Source organism: Gastrolobium bilobum, unplaced genomic scaffold, assembly GCF_033153095.1.
Source record: "Gastrolobium bilobum isolate Gb01-03AN ecotype WA unplaced genomic scaffold, APGP_CSIRO_Gbil_v1 utg16185, whole genome shotgun sequence".
NCBI classification, from domain to species: Eukaryota; Viridiplantae; Streptophyta; class Magnoliopsida; order Fabales; family Fabaceae; genus Gastrolobium; species Gastrolobium bilobum.
The window spans coordinates 186652-207999 of record NW_026899733.1 but is presented as its reverse complement, the minus strand read 5'-3'; the positions used below and the strand labels follow the sequence as shown (position 1 = coordinate 207999).

The 21348-nt window shown below is 30.7% G+C and overlaps 1 protein-coding gene across 3 annotated transcripts; it reads left to right on the top strand.

The window, feature by feature from the left end:
* The first annotated feature begins 4298 nt into the window (after nt 1–4298).
* LOC133293070 (protein NDL1-like) lies at nt 4299–8708 on the top strand. 3 transcript variants are annotated; one of them, XM_061491585.1, is made up of 11 exons: nt 4299–4485; nt 5854–5953; nt 6159–6256; nt 6368–6456; nt 6677–6737; nt 6866–6952; nt 7037–7114; nt 7196–7252; nt 7393–7448; nt 7562–7697; nt 8192–8708. In XM_061491585.1, the coding sequence occupies exons 1-11, from the start codon at nt 4426–4428 to the stop codon at nt 8411–8413; spliced, it is 1044 nt and encodes a 347-aa protein (XP_061347569.1). In that variant the 5' UTR covers nt 4299–4425; the 3' UTR covers nt 8414–8708. The 3 variants fall into 3 exon arrangements, with proteins under 3 accessions (XP_061347569.1, XP_061347571.1, XP_061347570.1); XM_061491587.1 differs by lacking the exon at nt 4299–4485 and adding an exon at nt 5012–5247; XM_061491586.1 differs by lacking the exon at nt 4299–4485 and adding an exon at nt 5012–5745.
* The last annotated feature ends 12640 nt before the right edge of the window (nt 8709–21348 follow it).

The window sequence follows — 21348 nt, the reverse complement described above, 5'->3', positions numbered from 1 at the left end:
TGACGAATTTTTTTTGCAAAAGAGATAATTTTATCTCTTAAACATTAAACACTTTAAAAAGTCTAAAAGAACTTCATTTTGTTTTGAAATTCTCTCACACGTCCAATAAAAAGTAAAAGCAGGGTACAATAAATTAAAAACACTCACATTAATTTATGGGACAGTTATATTTATCATCATCTTAAATTTATCACTTGAGGAAGGTTATACTTATAACTTTTTTTTTACAACCATATCTTAACACCGTTGATTTCCGTCAATTAACGGTCATGATTTTCGCAAATTAAACTCATTAATTAATTATTAATTTACAATTAATGATAATCACTGATTGGCAGAAATCAACGGTGTTTAAGATATGATTGTAAGAGGTTATAAGTATAACCTTTCTCTTACCACTCTTACAATCACTTTAATTATTGTTTGATCAATTTAAAATTACTTGTTAAAAAAAGAAAAAAATAATAACGATTATTGACTTCAAATTAATCTAACGATTATCAAATAGGTCGTAAGAGTATAAGCCTAAAATAATGTTAAGTATAACTTTCTTCTTAACTCATTTCAAGATTTAAAAAAATAATTAAATAGTTTTGAGAAATTACTTTTTAAAAAATAATTACGATTATTTTGTTAGAATATTTTGATTCTCAAACATGCATTTAAAAAAAATCTTAAATCAGGCTATAAAAAAAAATCTTAAATCATTTCTTTAAATATTAACAATCATTTCATAAGATTTTAAAAATTATCTTTAACTAATCTCACATATATAAGATAATTATTGATTTTTTTACCAAAAAGTTAAAATATAAGAAATAAAAAAAATGCGTTATAGTTTATTAGGTCTTGTTTCTACCAAAAAAAAAAAAAGTCTTCTGATTATGTGATCACGAATTTTATCACATACAAAAAATTTATTTGAATTGAAATAATTCTTTATATGATATTATAGTTTTTAGTGTGATAAAAACTTTAAAATAATATAATATAAAACTAATAAAAATATTTTCACTCAACAACTTAATTTTTTTGATTGAATTGGTTCTTTATATAAAATTTTTTATTGCTAGAAAAAAAAATCATGGGCTTAAGAAATTAGATTAAAAAGAATTAATATCATAATGAATGGGGAAAACGTTCGTCAAGAATATAATTTTGTGTTATTTTATATCCTAACTGTTGATTTCTGTCAAATCAACGGTTAAGATTTATTGGGTCAAATTTATAAATTAATTAGTAATCACAATAAAATCCAATAAATCCTAACTGTTGATTAACGCAAATCAACGGTTAGAATCTAAAATGACATAAAATTAAGTCATTTAAAAGGACAAATGTTTTTTCCTAAATGAATATATTAAAACATAACTCACTTAAGAGCCCGTTTGTTTATGCTTCTAGAAAAGGTAATTTTTATCTCTTCCTTATTTTAGAAGTATTTTGTATAAAAGTTAAAATTATTTATATTTTTATAAAAATATTTGACTTCTGCTTTTTTTAGAAGTTAAAATTTTTAGTTTCTAAAAAAAGTAAATTTTTGACTTTTTTGTAACTTCTATTTTTTTAAAAGCAGACATTCAGATGAGATTAAAGTGATAAGTGTCTTTTTTTTTTTTTTTTTTTTTTAAAGTAACTTTTAGTGAAAAAAAGTCCGGATAATACCGGGCCTTTATCAAAAATATCAGTTATATACAAATGATATAGATGTTTAAAGGGTTTTGCTTCCTTTTTTTTCACACCCTTTCACTGGAAAATTAATGTCTGCTTAACAACTTATCTATTACATAAAATTCAATCTCATAGAATACAGGTCGTCAAGTATATAAATTACATATATATATTGAATTTTTTTATTTATTAAATGCACATTTCAAGAACATTATTTCATACAAATATATTTTTACCATTGAAATTAGTCAAGTTACATGATATTATCCAATTTCAAAGACAGTCCAATAATAAGTTTCATCATCCCCACACCCCCCCACAAAAGAAAAAAAGAGAAAAAAAAATATCGCTCTGGTAAATCTTACAAATTTAATCACTTTTAAATGAAAATTCCGAGTTTGACAATAAGTCGAGAGCATCACGTATGTCTTGTGTAATGCTATTGTGGGTTCCGTGTCGCTCTCAATAACTTTAAGTACAAAAGGGGCATAAGGTAAGCAGCTTAAATCATGATTAATAATTTCATAAAAATAAAAAAAAAGAGATTGTTAATAATAAATTGTGTCATGAGTCATGACTAGAAACCAATGGGTAGAATAGAAAACATCTCGGTAAGAAATTAAGAATGTCATTGTCAAATCTCCTCCTATAAAAGCAATTGACTTTTGTAGTGATTAGTCACATTAATTGACAAAAACCATTCAACTGAAAATTAAATAAAAAACACATTTTCCTCAAATGTTTTTAGGATATCCGATTCATATTTTATTTTTTTTGGAATTCTCTCTAGTTAAAATATTGTTTATGGTATTGATATGCAAAATCATGATATAATTAGAAAATTGTATAATTTTGAAATTTAATAAGGTTAAAAAGGGAAAAAATGTTAGAATATCTATAATATATAATCTAATATTAAGATTGTATCTTAAAATAATTTAAATCATTTTAGATGATTTCGTAGAAATATTTTTTTTTTCAATTTTCTTTCCTTTTCTTATTCTAAGGTATTTTATTTAGTATAAATAAAATTTGATATTTTGTATTTGTATTTGATATTTTGTATTTGTATTTGATATCACATCATATTATTTTAATATACAATATTATTCGATGTATTATTCTTTCTTTTTTTGGTAAGCTATTTATTATTCTCTTTATCACTCATTCATCTATATCTAATCCCATAATTTTAAGTAAATAATCAATACAATTTATATATGTATATTTAATCAATTAGAATTTGTTAATAGAATAGAAATTAAAATGGATCAGAAAAAGTTTGTTTGTAAACAATTATATATATGTAAGTAAATCTTTAACAACTTGCTCCGGTTATATAAATTTGAATTTATATTCAATCAGCTTGATGTCATAATTTATGCTTGATTTTTATAAAAATTTATTAAATATAAACAATATATTTTACCACTTATAAAATCCCAATCTGCATTTATATTTCACCACGCGAAACAATTTGTTTGATGTTGTTTATCATCATGACCCATGTGTTTTACAGAAAAATTAACAGATAAGTTATCTGCATTTATTTCTAAAATGATATCGTTTTTGGATTGAAAGATTAGAAAATTATAATTATAAAGACTATAATAACTCTGAAATAAATTAAAATTACAAAAACACCATGATTTTCGCCCCAAAACGATATCGTATTGAACTTACTGCAGATAACTTCTCTACAGTAACTGCAGAAAAAATGAACTCTATATTTTAATAAGCAACACATTCTCGATGATTTTGTATTATATATAAACAAAGTTGTTAATTTGAGTAAAGTAAACATTGTTATGAAAAGAGATCTATACATCGAATAAACACTTGGAACATATTCTGTAAAGCAAATGCAAATATTTCATCATGATTTCTTTCAATTTATTTAGTATTAAGGTTTGGTAAAGATGCGAAAAGAATATTGGTAAATAAATAATAATACAGAGAAATGGAAGAGCGGAAAGCAATATGATTAGGAAGGCATGAATCATGATTAATGATTGGAGTCAAATGAAAGGCAAGCAACCTACCATTTTTTTAACTTCTAAGGTCCCTCTTCATACTCACACGTGTCCATGTCTCAAACGTGAGTAATTACAGAAACTACAAAACAAGGTAATGGAAATGAATTTAAAAACAAAAAAGAGAAAAGAAAAGAAAAGTGGGGCCTTTTGAATGGAGCATCCAATGACAGGTGTGCACGCACGCACAATAGAGTTTTGAGTCAAAGGAGAAAGAAATCATTGGGGGGGGCAGCCTGCCCAGCCAATCATTAAATTTGACGCACCCCGCAAAATTAAGTTTTTTTTTTTTTCCTTATTCTATACTATTTACTATTTATGAGCGGAACGGCGTCGCATTTGGAGATATGTAGTGAGAGAGCAACGACGTCGTTGAAGATGGTGGGCGCGGTTAAAAAATAAAAAATGACAGAGGTCTTAGGTTGGTTTAATTCAGTTGGTACGGAAAGGAAGCGTCGGTGATGGTTAACCGTAGGTTAAAAATTCGAAAAGAAAGAGAGAGTGTGTAGAGAGAAAGAATCATACGAATTAACATCACTGGCTTCGTATATAAGGCATACGAGAACGAGGTCTATATTTCTTGAACCAGCTCAGAAAACACACACACAGACAGAGAGAAAGATAGAGAGAGAGAGAGAGAGAGAAACAAAGCGAATTGTTGGTGGGTGGAGCCTTCTTTGGAGTTCAGACAGGGGCTTCCATATACACCAGAGCTGCAGTCATGGCAGAATCCAATGATTCCGTTTCAGTCGACATGGAGAAGATCTACCTCGGTGGAAAGGTTCCACTTTCACCATTTCATTGATCTTTCTTTTTTATTTTTTTGTGTGTTTGGGTTTAAAGGTTGAAACTTTTTTTTTTTTTGGTTGTTTGTTTTGTTGGAAATAGATCAATTTCATGTGTTTCTCAATTGGGTTTTTTATTTTTGGGATTAATGGGTAGCAAATTTATCTTTTCTTTTTCTTTTTTGAGTTCTTGCTGCCCTCATTTTTTTTCAACCTCTTTTGAGAAGATGGTGTTCTACTGCATTTTCAATTTTTGGATTATGCTATTGCTGAATGAAGGAAATATGTGGTGAAGTCAACACATTATATCAATGGGATTTAACCGTAGCTTCTTGTTCTTTCTGCATAACGGAGTATTTGGTTTGGAAAGTGTTTTGCTGTTGGGATCTAATTGGGCAATAGAAAATGACAAGAAGCGTTTATTACTTGCTTGTATTGACTCTGAAAATTTCATGGGCTTGGCTTCCTTTTTTTTTTTTAATCCCTTTTGTTTTGTTTCTTTATGTTCTTTCTTGGAATGTATTTATCTTATTTTCTGAAGATTTGAACCTGGCAATTAGCGGATCTGCGCATTCCTTATTTGCCACATATTCTTTTGCACTTTCCATCCTCCATTTGTGAAGCTATTAGTTTTTCCAATATTTTGGTCCTCGTTAGTCTCCTGGATTTTCATTTGGCTGTTGTTTTGAAATTTCAGTGATCTCTTCTTTCGTTTAAAGCTGTTTTGCAGGCATCCTATACGGTTTCTCTTAGACTTTGTTAGTATAACGAAATGGTCATTTATGGATTTAGTGATTTTGATTGATTTATTTTTGGGTGAGGGGTTGTGGGATTTTTTTTTTACCTTTGCGGTATTCGATGCGATTTGGGCGATGTAGGAAGCTCTAGTTGTTTTCCTTTTCCTTTATAAGTTATACGCATAATAGTTATTGGATGAGTTAAAGTCATTCTTATCCTTTTAAAAGCCTAAGATACTATCCTCTTTTTCGCTGTCTTCACCCTATTTTCTTGCTGGAGCATGCAATGATTGGAATCTGGAATGACTTATTTCACTTATCTTTTTCGATAGTGATGTTAATGTGCTGTTGCTTGTTAGTTTGGGTTGTGCAATAAAAGAGAAAGGGCACATGGGGGTAGTGGGAAACCCTGTTAGGGAACAAATAGCTTGGAAAAGTTTGACTTATGAGTTTTAACATTACTAAAATGGAGTACATACAAAACAAAGGATATCCTTTGCTTTGGGGGAAGCCGGGAAGGTTGTTTTCATTCCTAAAAGTTCCAACTTCAATTTTGGGGCTTTTTTTTTCTCCTGTGTGGTTTTTGTCTGTGTTTAGGCTACATTCATTTTGGATTTACCATTTCAGGAGCATCATATTCGAACTGGTTGTGGTTCTGTGTCTGTCATAGTCTATGGAGATCATGACAAACCAGCTCTGATCACTTATCCAGATTTAGCGCTAAATTGTAAGTGCAGTCTATTTATTTATTTTTATCTCATTCAGTCTTCCACTTGTTTAAAATGTCAAGATTCTGAATTCTTTTTACCTTTTGTTCTGGAATTTGTGTCTCAGTTCCTTCTTAGATTACATTAGTCATTGTATGTTTGAACCCTGTTCTTTTAATTTAATCTGGAAATATGAGTTAATAATTTACCTGTGTATTGGGGCAGATATGTCATGTTTCCAAGGATTATTTTTCTGTCCAGAGGCAGCTTCTTTGCTGCTTCACAACTTTTGTATATATCATATCAGTCCTCCCGGACATGAGGTCAGTAAGTCGATCGATTTGAGTGCAGTTTTTTTTTTTTTTTTGCGCATTTAAAACTGTATTATTACTCACATAGTTTCTCCTCTGGAACTTCCATAAGAGTTCTTGCAGTTGGGAGCTGCTGCAATTTGTCCTGATGATCCTGTCCCTTCCGTTGAAGACTTAGCAGATCAAATAGTTGAGATCTTAAACTATTTTGGGTAATTACTAGATAATTATACTGTTGGTTTTTCTGGGGGATGGTTAGCTTTCATTGTTTAGAACTCTTATTTATTTGAACACAGCCCATATTTCTTGCTTTGCTTCTCTTATCAATGACCCAAAATTCGGGAATTGGGATTAGGACAATGACATTGTTTTGAGGGAAAATCCAATACTTTTGCTATATTGGCTAATGGCATGAACTATTTCCTTGTTCAGGCTTGGTGCAGTGATGTGTATGGGAGTAACGGCCGGTGCTTATATTCTTACTCTTTTTGCAGTATGTACCCTATTAACTTTGAAGGAAAAAGAAAGAAAGATAAAACTGCGCTATTTAGTTAATGCTTTGTAGTTTAAATATGAAGTCAATTTTTTATTAATTTTTTCTTCCTTGGTGTGTTCTTACAGATGAAATATAGGGAGCGTGTTCTTGGTTTAATACTTGTATCTCCCTTATGTAAAGCACCTTCTTGGACTGAATGGTTTTATAACAAGGTTCCTTTCAAGTCCTTGCAGATTGGTCCATTTATGAATTATCTGATCCGATAACATTGCCTAAAACTACTTGTTAATTTTTAGGTGATGTCAAATTTGTTATATTTCTACGGCATGTGTGGCTTGCTGAAGGAGTGTTTGCTTCAACGGTACTTCAGCAAGGTACTGTAACGCAATGATCTTAGCCCTGCTGCATTCCCTCGTTTATTTCATATGTTGAGTTTTCTTGGTCAACTTTAACAGGAAGTTCGTGGTAATGTTGAAGTCCAAGAATCGGAGATAGTTCAAGCTTGCAGAAAAGTCAGTGCTAAGCTTATTTAGTTTCTTCTCCCTGTACTGCTCTATTGCCGGAACATGATTATTATTCCTTTTCCCACTCTTTCTTTGTTTGGTATATTCACCTTGCTTTGCATTTGTTCTTTGTCATGTTTCTTTTCCAGTTGCTGGATGAGAGAAAGAGAACAAATGTCTTCCGGTTTCTTCACGCAATTAATGAGTAAAATCTGCTACATATTTGCTTAACCATTTTTAATTTTATGTGTGCGTAATCATCTATTAGTTTGTGAATTGTCAAATTCATGTGCTACAACTTTGTTTTGCAACTTGCAGGAGGCCTGATATTACAGAAGGATTGAAAAGATTAAAATGTCGTACACTTATTTTTGTCGGGGACAGTTCTCCTTTCCATTCTGAGGCTCTCCACATGACTTCAAAACTTGATAGGAGATTTAGTGCGTTGGTTGAGGTATGTTGCACCAGAGTATGTCTAAGTGTTATATGTATGTAGGGTTTTATAATTCTCAGAGTTACATGTGAATTAAAATCTTATGTTGTAAAGACAAAAAGCATATGAGATTCATATGTTAGAAAAAATTATGTGTAGAACTCACATCAGCATGGAAATCGAAAGGTGTATAGGAAGAATTCAATTCACATGTTGAACAAGAATTATAAAACCCATGTATATAACAAGAAAGCATAGCTAAATGGCTTCTGAGATTGTATTCAAGGGTTGCCCTGCCATAATATATTTTGCACTCCTCATGATTAACTTGCATACTTTTTGAAATGTGATAGTAAATTATAGATGTATGTAGACAGATTAGATTATACTAAGGGTAAGGGGCATGCACTGATTCTGGTAACATGTCCAGAAGCTTCGTTGTGAAATCAATAGAGTTGATTGGGCATTGACAAACGTACAAAAATTAGTGTTGAGAGTGGGTTATGATTTTGCAGGTCCAGGCTTGTGGATCAATGGTTACAGAGGAACAGCCACATGCAATGCTGATACCTTTGGAGTACTTTTTCATGGGTTATGGGCTGTACAGGCCATGTCTATTCAGTGACAGCCCAAGGAGCCCGCTTAGCCCATCTTGCATCTCTCCGGAGCTCCTTTCTCCAGAAAACATGGGTTTGAAGCTAAAGCCCATAAAGACCCGTGTTTCACTGCAAGTTTGATGTCAGAAAGTACTTGACTTTTGTAATTGAAAGCAATTTTTTTTTCTTTATATTTCTTTTCTTCAAATTTTTTTATTGTTTAAGAGAGAGGGATGGATAGACAAGAGGTTGGATAGACTTGGAGGGGTTGTAAATAGAAGAAAGGAGAATGAAGAGAATACGTGAAATATATAAAAATATAGGGAGGAGAGTTGCCTTTATTCATTTATAGTGTGACTGCAATAAAGGAATCATTGAGCTGTATTTGTAAATTCCAGGTGGACTCTAAATTTATTTATGACGACAACCAATCAATAACCCCTTGATTTTTTTTATGACACGTTTCCCATAACTGTGGAATCTTTCTTTCCTCTATTTCTCAGATGTTGCTCTGGCGTCTATCTAACATGATCATGTACGGAAATCCAAACATGATCCTCTCACTTCATTTTCAGCCTTTGTACCTTAACTGACTGGATCAGATTTTTCATTTGATGGAGGTCATGCTTGACAAATTTAATCTTTTTACCTGTTTCTGTTATCAGTTGACCTCAAGGTTTGGGCATAATTTAATGGTCGTTGATATTAAGATATTACTTTAGTTATGAAAAGTAATACCAAAATTAAATTAATGTTAAGAATTATTAATTTGATATCAATCTTCAAATTAATGTTACTTAAATATTTGGAGAGTAAAATAAAAGTACTATTTTCGTTCTAGTTATTAAAAACCATAGTTGATTATTGTAGTCTTACCTTACCTATAAAACTATTGATAAGGCTCTTCTAAAACAAATAAAAATCTCTAAACCATACTTTGGTATTTTCTCTAAAAAAGATTGCACAAAAGAGACTTGAAGAAGATAATGAAGGCATTGTTCTACTTTACAGTATTCATCACTCCTCGTTTTAGCTTTGTTGCCACTCTCACATTGCTCCAAGAAAAACTCATGGGAAGCATTGGAAAGGAAGACATTCCTTACATCAGGTGCAAGTGTCAGAGAAACTAACTTACCAAACACTTGTATCACCAAGTTCTCACTTTCAAAAAGGTATTTTATCCATCCGGGTTTCTCTCAATTGCTTCGTTATTCCTGTTTGAGAGATGAGTTGCCTCCGATTTTATAGTTTACACTAGAATGTTGTGCGTGTTAGATCTCAGAATACGAGATCATTGAGATAGCTGAAACATTCTTAATATGAAAAAGGCGGAATTAGACTCGAAGATAGGTTGGAAGTGACACAACCCAACTTCTTGTTTGATATATTGTTCATAAAATTTTTGTTATGAGTTGACATTGCTATGTTTATTTTTCCCTTATTTGCAACTTGTGGTTTCTTGGCATTTGCTTTTGATTTTGAATGGTTTAACGGTTAAAAGAGAGTGTTGGTTAAATTGAATAGGTAGACATTAGTTTTCCAACTTCCTTTTTTCCTTATCGGTTGGTGGAACAAGGCTCTGAAGGCCAATGTAATTCTGAATGTAAGACAATAGAGCGGGCTTGTCAATAGATATGACAATTTTTCTGCCTTCCACTAGATGCTTTGGTTTGTCACCAATGAATTACACCTTTTTGTTAGGTTCTGAGATTGAAAAGTTATAACTGAGTGATAGCAGAAAAATAGGAGTTGTTCTTTATGGTGACAAAAATAGTTAACATGTCATATGCTTGTACAAACATGTTTCATTGTAATGTATTGATTGGTTTTCTGCTCTCTGTATTTTTTGAAGGGCCTTTTTTATGGATAGTACTCAAAGTCTTCCCTTGGACAACGTTGTTTGGAAACTACAAGCGTGTTTCATGCGATGACATTATCTTAACTTTATAGGAGAATGATACATTTACAAACTTTTTTTACAAATTACACTAAGTATGACTGGTCATACACTCTTGATTGAAGTATGACCAGTCATACTTAGTGTAGTTTGTAAACAAAAAGTTTGTAAATATAACATTCCTCAACTTTATATGATCTTAGAATTATTGTTCCAATAGCTACATACTTTATTTCTCCTCAGAAGATCTTGCAAGTGTAGCAGGACAAGACTCCTGGAGAACCTATTGTTGCAAAATCATCTTGTATGTCGTCGGTTACTGGTAGTGGCAGAACATCGGGTTCATAATGTATGAATTTCTTCTTCGGGGCATCACAGGAGCACCCAACATGAAAATGTACTCAAGGGATGGATTAACAAACATTCAGTTGTTCATGTATAAGGTTGGATGTATATTAGGCAAACGATAATGAAATTTATGATCCTCCACTGGGGGAATGTATTTTATAGACTCAATTATTTGTAGTGTAAGTACAGATATTTTCCAATTATTTTTGCAATTAACAATTTTCTCTTTATCGGCACAGACCAGTATTTTTTAAAATGTTCAAGAGACAATGAAGGATCAATATTTGATTGATAGGCTGATTGGGACCAATCACATCATTTAAGCACTTGTAACTTGAGCACTTGCACCTCGACAACTAGGATAGAAACAATAGTCAAATAAAACATTAACTATAGTCCAGCTTTGTTGTAAAGCGTTTATTCCTTAAATTTTTGCAAGTAACCACATAGTCTTGTGACTATATTAATTATTAAGGATCTGTCTCTTTTGTTTTTTGTTTTCTTTTGGACATTTAGAGTATATGACTCCAATGAAGATTTTGAAAAGGAGTGGGCTAGAGGGGTAGGTAGAGAAAATATATATTGAAAACGAGTATATCAAACTTACTTGTATCTATATGCCCCCAAATGTTTCCTTCTAACTTATGATGGAAATCGACTTGGAATAATCATCAAATATTCTCTTCCTGAAACTTTAATATATTATGTGATCTGTCATCATATACTACTAGTTATTATATTCACAATCAGTATATAGAGACATCAACCCTTGATTTCCTGGATTTATATGTGCCTCTTGTGTCCTGTATATGTATATAAAGATTCTTCACAGATTGATACCCTCTTGAGCTAACGTTAATATGTCAAAATATTGTCATTACTGTCACAGAGTGTCATGGAAACAATTCTGTCTAAAGCTTGAACTATTGATTGCACATAAATAATTTTATTTATATTTCTTGAAATGTTCTTTGGCGCAGGAATTTTTTAGGCATAGATGTGTATATATTACTTAGACTAAATTTTTTTTACTTTGTGCTGAAATTTAACTTTTTTTTTTATTAGAAGAATGAGTGTGGCAAGGATGAAATTCTAGACCATTTGATCATGAATTCAACCAACTCTTCCAAAAATTCAAATTATCAGGTAAAGATGCATAAATGATTTTATTATGTTTCAGGTATGGCACTGGGATATAATATTTAGTAATCAGTGTTAATTCATCATACAAAAGAGTTTCATAATGATCCAGCGTTGAATACTTACTCACAGAGTCACAGTGAACTTCCTTTCATCAAAACATGTACCACTTAGATCAGGACTATCTGCTTTTCTAGTTATATTCCTTCAGACTAGATTGACCATCTTAAAAGTTGCAAATACCAATTAATCCTTCTCCTCATGACATTATCAACAGCTTAAGGGCATGAATAAGAATTTTATTTTCTATAATCTTTATGGGACTCATGATATAACAATCAAGCGGAGAACCATTCACTCATTATGCATGAGAAACGTTTCTCATGCATAATTAATAATATGCACTTGCGGTATCAAAAGCATGATACAATGCAATTTTAGCATCAATGTGTATTTTAAATTCAAAAGCATATTTTATGATGTATAATATCATAAAACATTGTTGATTAAAAATAGAACATATTGATCATTGAAGCAAGTAACCAACTTTAGCTGTTTTTTAATGGATCCAGACGGATATATATCGCATGAGACATGCAGCACTCATTACCTTTAATTAGTTTCCGAAGTTTACAATGCAAACATCAATTACAGCTACGTTTTATCTATTATATATTTAGTCAGCATAGCTCTGTTTTTGTGGGGTTTTTTTTTTATGGTTTGATTATCCTTCTAAACATGTAGAATTTTTAATTGATGTGAATAGTTAAGGCTCAAGGCTAACAATATTATTTAAGCAAGCAAGACATGAAGCAGGCTTCAACCAACCAAATGTGATGATCTCTTTCCTTTGTCTTTTATGGATTTGGATTCCTATGACATCGTTCCAAATGTGATGATCTATTTCCTTTGTCTTTTATGGATTTGGATTCCTAAGACATGGTTCCAAATGTGATGATCTCTTTCCTTTGTCTTTTATGATGTATAATATCATAAAACATTGTTGATTAAAAATAGAACATATTGATCATTGAAGCAAGTAACCAACTTTAGTTGTATAACTTTGTCTTTTATGGATTTGGATTCCTAAGACATCGTTGTCCATGAAACATGTTCAGTTGTCTACAAAGAGGAACACAGGTAGCCCTATCCGAGGGAATACCACCAATGGGTCAAGCTAGTCCAACGTTAGTAAATGAATTCGATATCATGTCTCAATCTAAAATTTTAAGATATTGGATTCACGGGTGCTTTCACTTATATATATTTCACTCAGCCTATTACCAACCAATATGAGATTTCATCACACTTGAATATTCCAACAAAAACATTTGTCATTTTACATAATTATCTGTTATTTTAAAAAACTTAAAAAAAGGAAAGTGACTCGGATTGATTCCCACATGTCACGAGGAGTTTAAATATTTTCATCTCTAACTCGCCTCGCACTCCAAATTAATCTCATAGATGACTCAAAGAGTCAAAGTTTGTGGGAATACAGGGGTCAACTCGTCTCAAAGAGATAAATAAGATTTGTTAACAAAAAAAAACTGAAAAATATTAATTATATATTTTTTTTATTTTTAAAATATCTTTATCAAATAAAGTGACAGAAAATATTGATGAAGTAATAATATTTTGACAAAAAAAATTAAAATAAAACTATTTAATAAATTTCTTGAGTTTTGTGCAATTCAAAGTGGTGTATATTGCAACATTTACTGAAACCATGAACTTGTGTAGTTGATTCTGATTCGGATTTAAGGATAGAAGCTGGGTGCAATAGTTCAGTTGCTACAAAACGAAACTCAATAAGTAATTTAAGTAGTGTATGTCGGGAAAAGTACCATTTTGAAGTTTTTGGACAAAAGAATTGCCTGGTTAAAGTTGATTGGATAAGTTTTTCCAAAGTAATGCAGTCAAACATGTCACCTATGCTGACGGGACTAGTCCCGTCACTGATACTGACGGGACTCGTGCCACGTCAGCGCCACGTAAGCAATCCAATTACCGTAAATCTTCGGAAGACCATAACTTGTGACTCGGGTATTCAAATCAGATGATTTTTTTTTTGATTTCACATAATTTTTCGAGATCTACGCAATGATACCTCGTTTTACATATTTTATCTCCTACAAACATAGTTTGAATTTGTAACAATTGTATCACAATCACAAGAGTGTTTATCTATAAGACTATGTTTGTGGGAGATAAAATATATCAAATGAGGTGTCATTGCGTAGATCTTGAAAAGTTATGTGAAATCAAAAAAAAAATCATCTGATTTGGATACCCGAATCACAAGTTATGGTCTTCCGAAAATTTACGGTAATTGAACTGCTTACGTGGCGCTGACGTGGCACGAGTCCCGTCAGTATCAGTGACGGGACTAGTCCCGTCAGCATATGTGACATGTTTGACTGCATTACTTCAGAAAAACTTATGCAATCAACTTTAACCGAATAATTCTTTTATCCAAAAACTTTAAAATGGTGCTTTAGCTAGTGTCTGTCTTTGAATCTGAATCAAAATTAACTGCATTCCATTTTGCATTCTGTGGGGCATAGAGGTTAAAAGTACTACTAGTGCTGGAATGCTGTTTTGGCGGTGTCCTTAACATTTTGCGTATGGTCTTACTCTACGCACGTGAGGTGAGACGAATGACAATTTAGGAAAGGACGAGGCTTGCGTAATAATAATAAAATTTATATTCATTCTTCATCATGATTCGTTTGTTTTTAATGACTCATATAATTAAAGAATTAACGTCACATGGGATCAACCACCAATAATGTGAATATTATAACTTATATCTATTTAAAATAATCCTGATCCATTTTGAAAGGAGACAGATTATTTTTATACCAATATTAAAATAAAAAATCTTACACTTATTTTTTGTTATTAATTTACTGGTATCCAATAATATTCATAATTCAAATTGGATTCGGACAACCGAATTGGACCAAAAATAAAATATTTTCTGTAGACAACCTGATGAGATATGAAAAAGAAGCTAGACGGAGTTGCTTAATTTGAAATACCTAAACTATTGATATATTGTTTATCAGTTTTTCTGTGATGATTGAATATTGTTGAAAGTTAACTCTGGAATAATAAGATGTGCTCAAGATTTTCATTTAAAATTTATTTTTTTTATCGTTTTGTAAGTTATATTTTTAATTCTTTTGATTTTTTAATTAATAAATAAGTTCTTATATTAAATACTTAAAACATTTTTTTTTTGATAACATACTTAAAACATTTTAGTATATTTAAATATTAATTATTTATAATAAATAATAAAGTTAGATTATCTTTATTATTTAAAACTAAATTCGAGTATATTTTTTCTTTATCATAGTTGAATTTCAATAATTTCTATTTTAATTGAAATTATAATCATAAGTTGCTAAATAGCTAATCTTGAAGAATTAGGCTGTGATTTAATGTGCGTGTATGTGTTTGACGATTTAGGCTATGATTTAATGTGCGTGTATGTGTTTGACGATTTAGGCTTTGATTTATGTGCTGGTTTGCGTTTGGAGAAATAATATATATTTTCATATCGCGTTTAACGTGATCAAGTTATATAAAATAATTTCAGTTGTTTATAAACAAAATTACAGTAATAAAAAGAAGAAGAAGAAAATATGAAAATAATAATAACTATTTGATTTATCTATAAACAGCTGAGATTATCTTACAGAATGTGATCGCGTGGAATGAGACGTGAGAGAATATAGGGTTTATATTTCCTTGATTGTCTTTATTGCAACTTGTGACTTTCCTCTTCACTTGTTTCTTGGAAAGAATAGTACAAGCAAGTTGATACAAAAACAAGTGATGCAAATTGCGAAATCATATAGACATGGAAGCCTCTACTTCATCTAAATTTAAAGACAAAGCCACATTATCAACAACTACATCGACTACTCCACTTGATCCTTTGGTCAATGCTGCCGTCCCTATGAAAACAAAAAATAAAAAAAAGAGTAAATATCATTTTTGGTCCCTGACAATATCTACGAAATCCTTTTTAGTCCCTGACAAAAAAAAAAGACTAAATTGATCCCTAAAATTATGAAAAAAGGGCCACATTAGTCCTTATGTCAACTCCTCCATCACTAACGAGACCCTTTTTTCATATTGTTAGGGATCAATTTAGTCCTTTTTTATTGTCAAGGATTTCGTAGATATTGCCAGGACCTAAAAGGATATTTACTCGTAAAAAAACATAAACATTGTGTTTTACTGTTTACGACAGATATACTCAGTAAAGTAAAACACATAAAATTCACATGTTCACATTGTATGTATTATATATGTTAATTTTCAATTTTAAAAGTGAAAATATTTAATACACATATAGTAAAATAATCGAAATAATTGATAATTTGAATTCAAGGAAATAATATTCAAACAAAGATTTTATCAAATATATTAATAAATACAATTATGACTGAAATTTTGATTAAAATTTTATTTCTTATTCAATTATTATTCATAATTATATACATATATAGTAGATCATTAATTAGTATGTATATGAAAATAAGGCAAATAAAAATATACTAAATATACTAAGCATACCTGAGATTTGAATTAACTTATTTGAAATTTCAAAAGTAAAAACATTTAATATACTTATAGAGTGAATTGAATCTGAGCTCTTTTAAATGAAAGTTAGAATACATACTTCCAGCCGAAAAAAAAATTAAAAATAAAAATACACACAAAGTAAATCTATATCAAATTGGAGTAAAATTAGAGAAAAATATGATTACCAAAAAAAAAATTAGAGAAAAATATTATATATAAGTAGGGATAGGATCTGTTTACAAACTTTTTTTGCAAATTACACTAAGTACGACCGGTCGCACACTGCAAGATTAAAGTATGACCGGTCGTACTTAGTGTAGTTTGTAAACAAAAAAGTTTGTAAATATAACCTGCTCCATATAAGTATCATATAATATAAATTTTAGTAGCAATATATATATATATATATATATATATATATATGTTATATGAGTTTATTGTTTGTCTTGTTACTGGATATAATATCCTTTATAATTATGTATTCTCCGGAGTACATAGTTATAATATTAAAGTTTTGCTTTTTTCTCTCTTCAGAAATATTTCGGCTAGCGTAATGATTGAAAAAAAAAAATTTAATATTATAATTATATATTTTTTGAAATACATAATTATAAAAGGTGATAGGACAAAACCTTATACCAATCACAACATCTAATCTAGGGGTGTAAATTGGTGAGACTTGCTTACAGGAGGCCTATGACCTGACTTTTTATGAAATTAAAATAGGTTTAGACTTGTAGAGAAGCCTGTATAAAAATAAGATCGCAGGCCAAATATGCAAAGTCTGGCCTTTTAACCTATGGGTCGAAATATTTAATTTAAAAATAAAAAATATTAATCATATATAATATTTATTTATTCTAAAAGTTACTGCCCCTAATATTTATCATATTTTTGTTATCGTGAACATTATTTAAAAATCTTTGTGTTCTTGTTAAAAAATATGTTTGAGAATTTTTATAATTTTGTCGTTGCTGAAAATATTGTTTGATGAATGAAACATTTTTTTTTAGTTTAATTTGTAACTTAGTAGTTCTAAAAGATCTCATAAGCCATGTTATATTTTTTTTTTAATAATAGGTCAGGCCTGACCTTTAAATAGAGCTTTTAAAAAGTTAATAAATCATATAAGTTCAATATATATTTATGTAGAGTTAGGTCATGATTCATGAAGTTCAAATCCTGACCTAATTACATCCCCAATCTAATCCATATTACATATGTATGTGCTAGATGAAATTAGTTAGACACAATCTTTATTTTTCAAAGACTGTACACAAAAAGTATTAAATGCATTAAAAGCCCAAGGCTGATGCCTGATTTCTTTAAATACAAATTTCACGTGTGAACCTTCCTTTTTGGTATTCAAACCGTGAATTCATTGTTATATAAGTCTTGTGTGAACGGAACACAAGCCATTTGTCTAACTTTTTTTTTTTCTTGAAATTTTGACGTTTGATAGTAGAAGTATTATAACATAATAGAACGTAATATATGAGTTTTGTTTTATATTTGGTATATTTTATTTTTTTTTTGATAACATATTTGGTATATTTTTGAAAAAACACAATAGATATGAAATTTAAAAGTGCTACATTTTAAAAAAAATTAAATGCAATTAAAGAAAATAGAATAGAATACAATAAAAATATTTATTCTGTTATATCTGCGTGCAAACACTTATTCACTAACATAGGGTACGGTAATTGGGTAAAGTAATTGAACTATTTAATTATAAAAATTAAGAGCTTGGTGTTTGTCATTTTAAATGACATAAGTTATGTCATTTTAGGAGAAAGATAGATACAGAAAATATGAAAATCATGAGAGAGAGAGAAAGTGATTAGTTTTTTTTTAATTTAAAATTTAAATAAAATTTTTTATTATGAGTCTATCTCTCTCTTAAATGACATAACTTCAAAGTCATTTAAAATGACAAACACTTTTTTCAAAAAATAATCAATTATTTATTCACATATTATTAATAGTAGATTCATTTATTAATATATTTATTTATCTAGGGAGGTTAAGAGTGCGTATGACAAGCTTCTCGGAATCAGTTCTTTTTTAATTTCTGTTTTCGGGAACAAAAATGGATAGAAAACTCGTTTGGTAAAATTGATTTATTTTTTTGTTCCCGGGATGAACCGATTTAATTTTTGTGCTAGGGAACAGAAAAAGAATCAAAAAATTTCTGTCTTTTTGTTCCCGGGCACAAAAAGAGAAACACTTGTCTCTTTCAATCACTCTCCACCTCTACCATCATTACCACCACCACCATCATTCCGACTCGACCACCATCACCACCGCCTCCATCCATATCTATCACCATGCCACCATTACCACCACCACCACACTACCACCGTCACCAACCACCACCACCATCATTGTAGCCACTGCCACCATCACCACCACCATCGCTATCACTACCATCACCACCACCGTCACCAACCACCACAATCATCGCCATAGCCACTGTTGTCACCACCACCACCACCATGCCATCACTGCCACCACCAACCACCACCATCAATGTCGCATCCACTGCCGTCACCACCATCGCCACCACCGCTACCATCACCACCACCGCCGTAGCCACTGCCATCACCACCACTAACACGCCACCACCAGCATCGTCGCAGCCACTGCCGTTACCACCGCCGCCGCCGCCACCACCACCACCACTATGCCACCATTACCACCACTGATGCCGCAGCCACTGCCGTCACTACCATTACCATGCCGCCACCACTATGCCACCACCACCATCGCCATCGCCACCACTACCACTACCTTCACCATCACCACCAACGCCGCCACCATCACCATCGTCGTAGCCATTATTGTCACCACCACCACCATCGCCACCACTACTACCGTCGCGGCCACCACGACTATGCAACCACAATCAACACCTTTATCACCACTGCAGCCACTGCCGTCACCACCATTACCACCACCACGCCACCTCCGCCGCCATCACCATATAAAAAGGAACTTGATGATCCAAAAAATTATATGTTTAATAGGAATTATTTTTTATTATATTATTTGTTGTGTTATCAAACGTAATTCTCAATCTTGGAATAAAAATAGAACATGTTATCAAACACATTTTTTTTCTCAGAAATTGTTCCAAGCCACAGAAATAGAAAAGAATTATTTCTTTTCAGAAACATTGCCAAGAAACAGAATGATTATCATGCACATCCTAAGAATCTCAAACAAATGAAAAATAAACAATAAAACAGAGCCAAGTAGAAATTAACAAAATAATTTTATTAAATAACATCATATAATCATAAATTTTGAATTAGTATTCTCCTATTAAAAATATAATTTGATATCTCATGTAATTATTATTATAATTAAATTTAGGGAAAACTTCATTTTCACGCATTGTGGTTTTGTGATTTATCATTTGACCCCCCTGTGATTTTAAACTTATCACTTAGACCCATTGTGCTTAAATATTTTATCATTCAACTTCCCGTGGTTTCAAATTTTCACTTAGACTCCCTGTGGTTAAAAATATCTTCATTTAGACCCCTTGTTACAAAAATAAATTTTTAAAATAAATTTCCTTCTTTTTTATTTTATAGCCTCACCTAATGCGTTTAAGGTTTAAAAATAAAATAAAATCTAAAAAAATTCCATTATATTTATCAAGAAAATAAATTCAAATCAAATATTTATATTTTATCTATTTTTTATCCGGTATCATTATAAAATTATCTAATGAAAGTAAATATTTTATTTTGATAATGCATATTTAATTCATCTTAAATAATTTGTTTAATTTCAAATATATTTTTAAAATAAAAAAATTAAGATAATTTATAAATTAATTCCAGAATAAATAACTTAAAATATTTTTCAAATCCTAAATGCATTACATAAGGATATAAAATAAAAAAGAGAGATAATTTATTTTAAATATTTTTTTTTAAACCACAAGGGGTCCAATTGGAAATTTTTGTAATCACGAGGGGTCTAAGTGAAAATTTAAAATTACAGAGAGTTAAATAATAAATTATTTCAGCATAGTGGGTCTAAGTAATAAATTTAAAATCACAAGAAGTCAAATGATAAATTACAAAATCATAATGTGTGAAAATGAATTTTTTTCTTAAATTTAATGATTATATAAGCAATTAAATATTATGATGGATTAGTCTCAGTAAAAAAAAATTAAATCTGTGAATACCGGTTTAAGAAAAAAATTATTGATTTCTAATTTTTCTATAAAAAAATATTTAATATAAATCTTTGATTAAAGATTGTATGATTTTATTTTTGACATAGCTTTTTCATTGGTCGGTTGGTACGGAGACAAATGTTTTGTTATCAGAAAATAAACGTGAAACAAATAGCATGGTTCTCAGCCATTCAAAATGTAGTATTATCAATCATTCCGATTTGATATTTTCTATTTATTTTCTCTAAAAAGTAAAAACACGTGTTTTCTTTTGTGTCCCCTCATCTTTGACCTCTTTCTCATTCTTATCCTTCCCTTACACGGTTTCAACTTTCAAGTATAACTTCAAATAAAGGGTTAAAACTTTGCAATAGTGACTAAAATATCATTGTTCATCAAGTTTTTTACCTAAATGTCACACGAACAGTATTATTTTTCAATCTGTCATAAGGAAAAGTTCACTACCCGGTGTAGCGAACTCGGTTTGCTGATATGTCACGTTTCTAGTGGACACCAAGTTCGCTACCCAACGTAGCGATCTTCAAATTTTTTTAATTTTTTTTAACTTGTACTTGTTATCCACTAGAAATGTGACACATCGGCAAATCGAGTTCGCTACACCGGATAGCGAACTTGCCCCCGTGACAGATTGGAAAATAAAACTATTCACGTGACATTTAGATAAAAAACTTGATAAACAATGACATTTTGATCGGTATTCCTAAAACTTTCTTACGAATGTAAAAACTTTTTCCAGCGGTAAAAAAAAACATCTCATCACTCCTCTCTTTTTTTTAAAAAGCATCCCAACTTTAAAAGGCATGACCCAAAAAATCAATGAACGAATAAAACTAAATCTTCAAATTCATTCGGATTTTAACTGACCAATCA

Bases quoted from the DNA above. Each gene is read 5' to 3' on its own strand.
- LOC133293070 (XM_061491585.1), top strand. From the start codon at position 4,426: ATGGCAGAATCCAATGATTCCGTTTCAGTCGACATGGAGAAGATCTAC. The intron at 4,486-5,853 runs GTTCCACTTTCA...TTACCATTTCAG, and splicing joins AGATCTACCTCGGTGGAAAG to GAGCATCATATTCGAACTGG. The intron at 6,257-6,367 runs GTCAGTAAGTCG...GAGTTCTTGCAG, and splicing joins TCAGTCCTCCCGGACATGAG to TTGGGAGCTGCTGCAATTTG.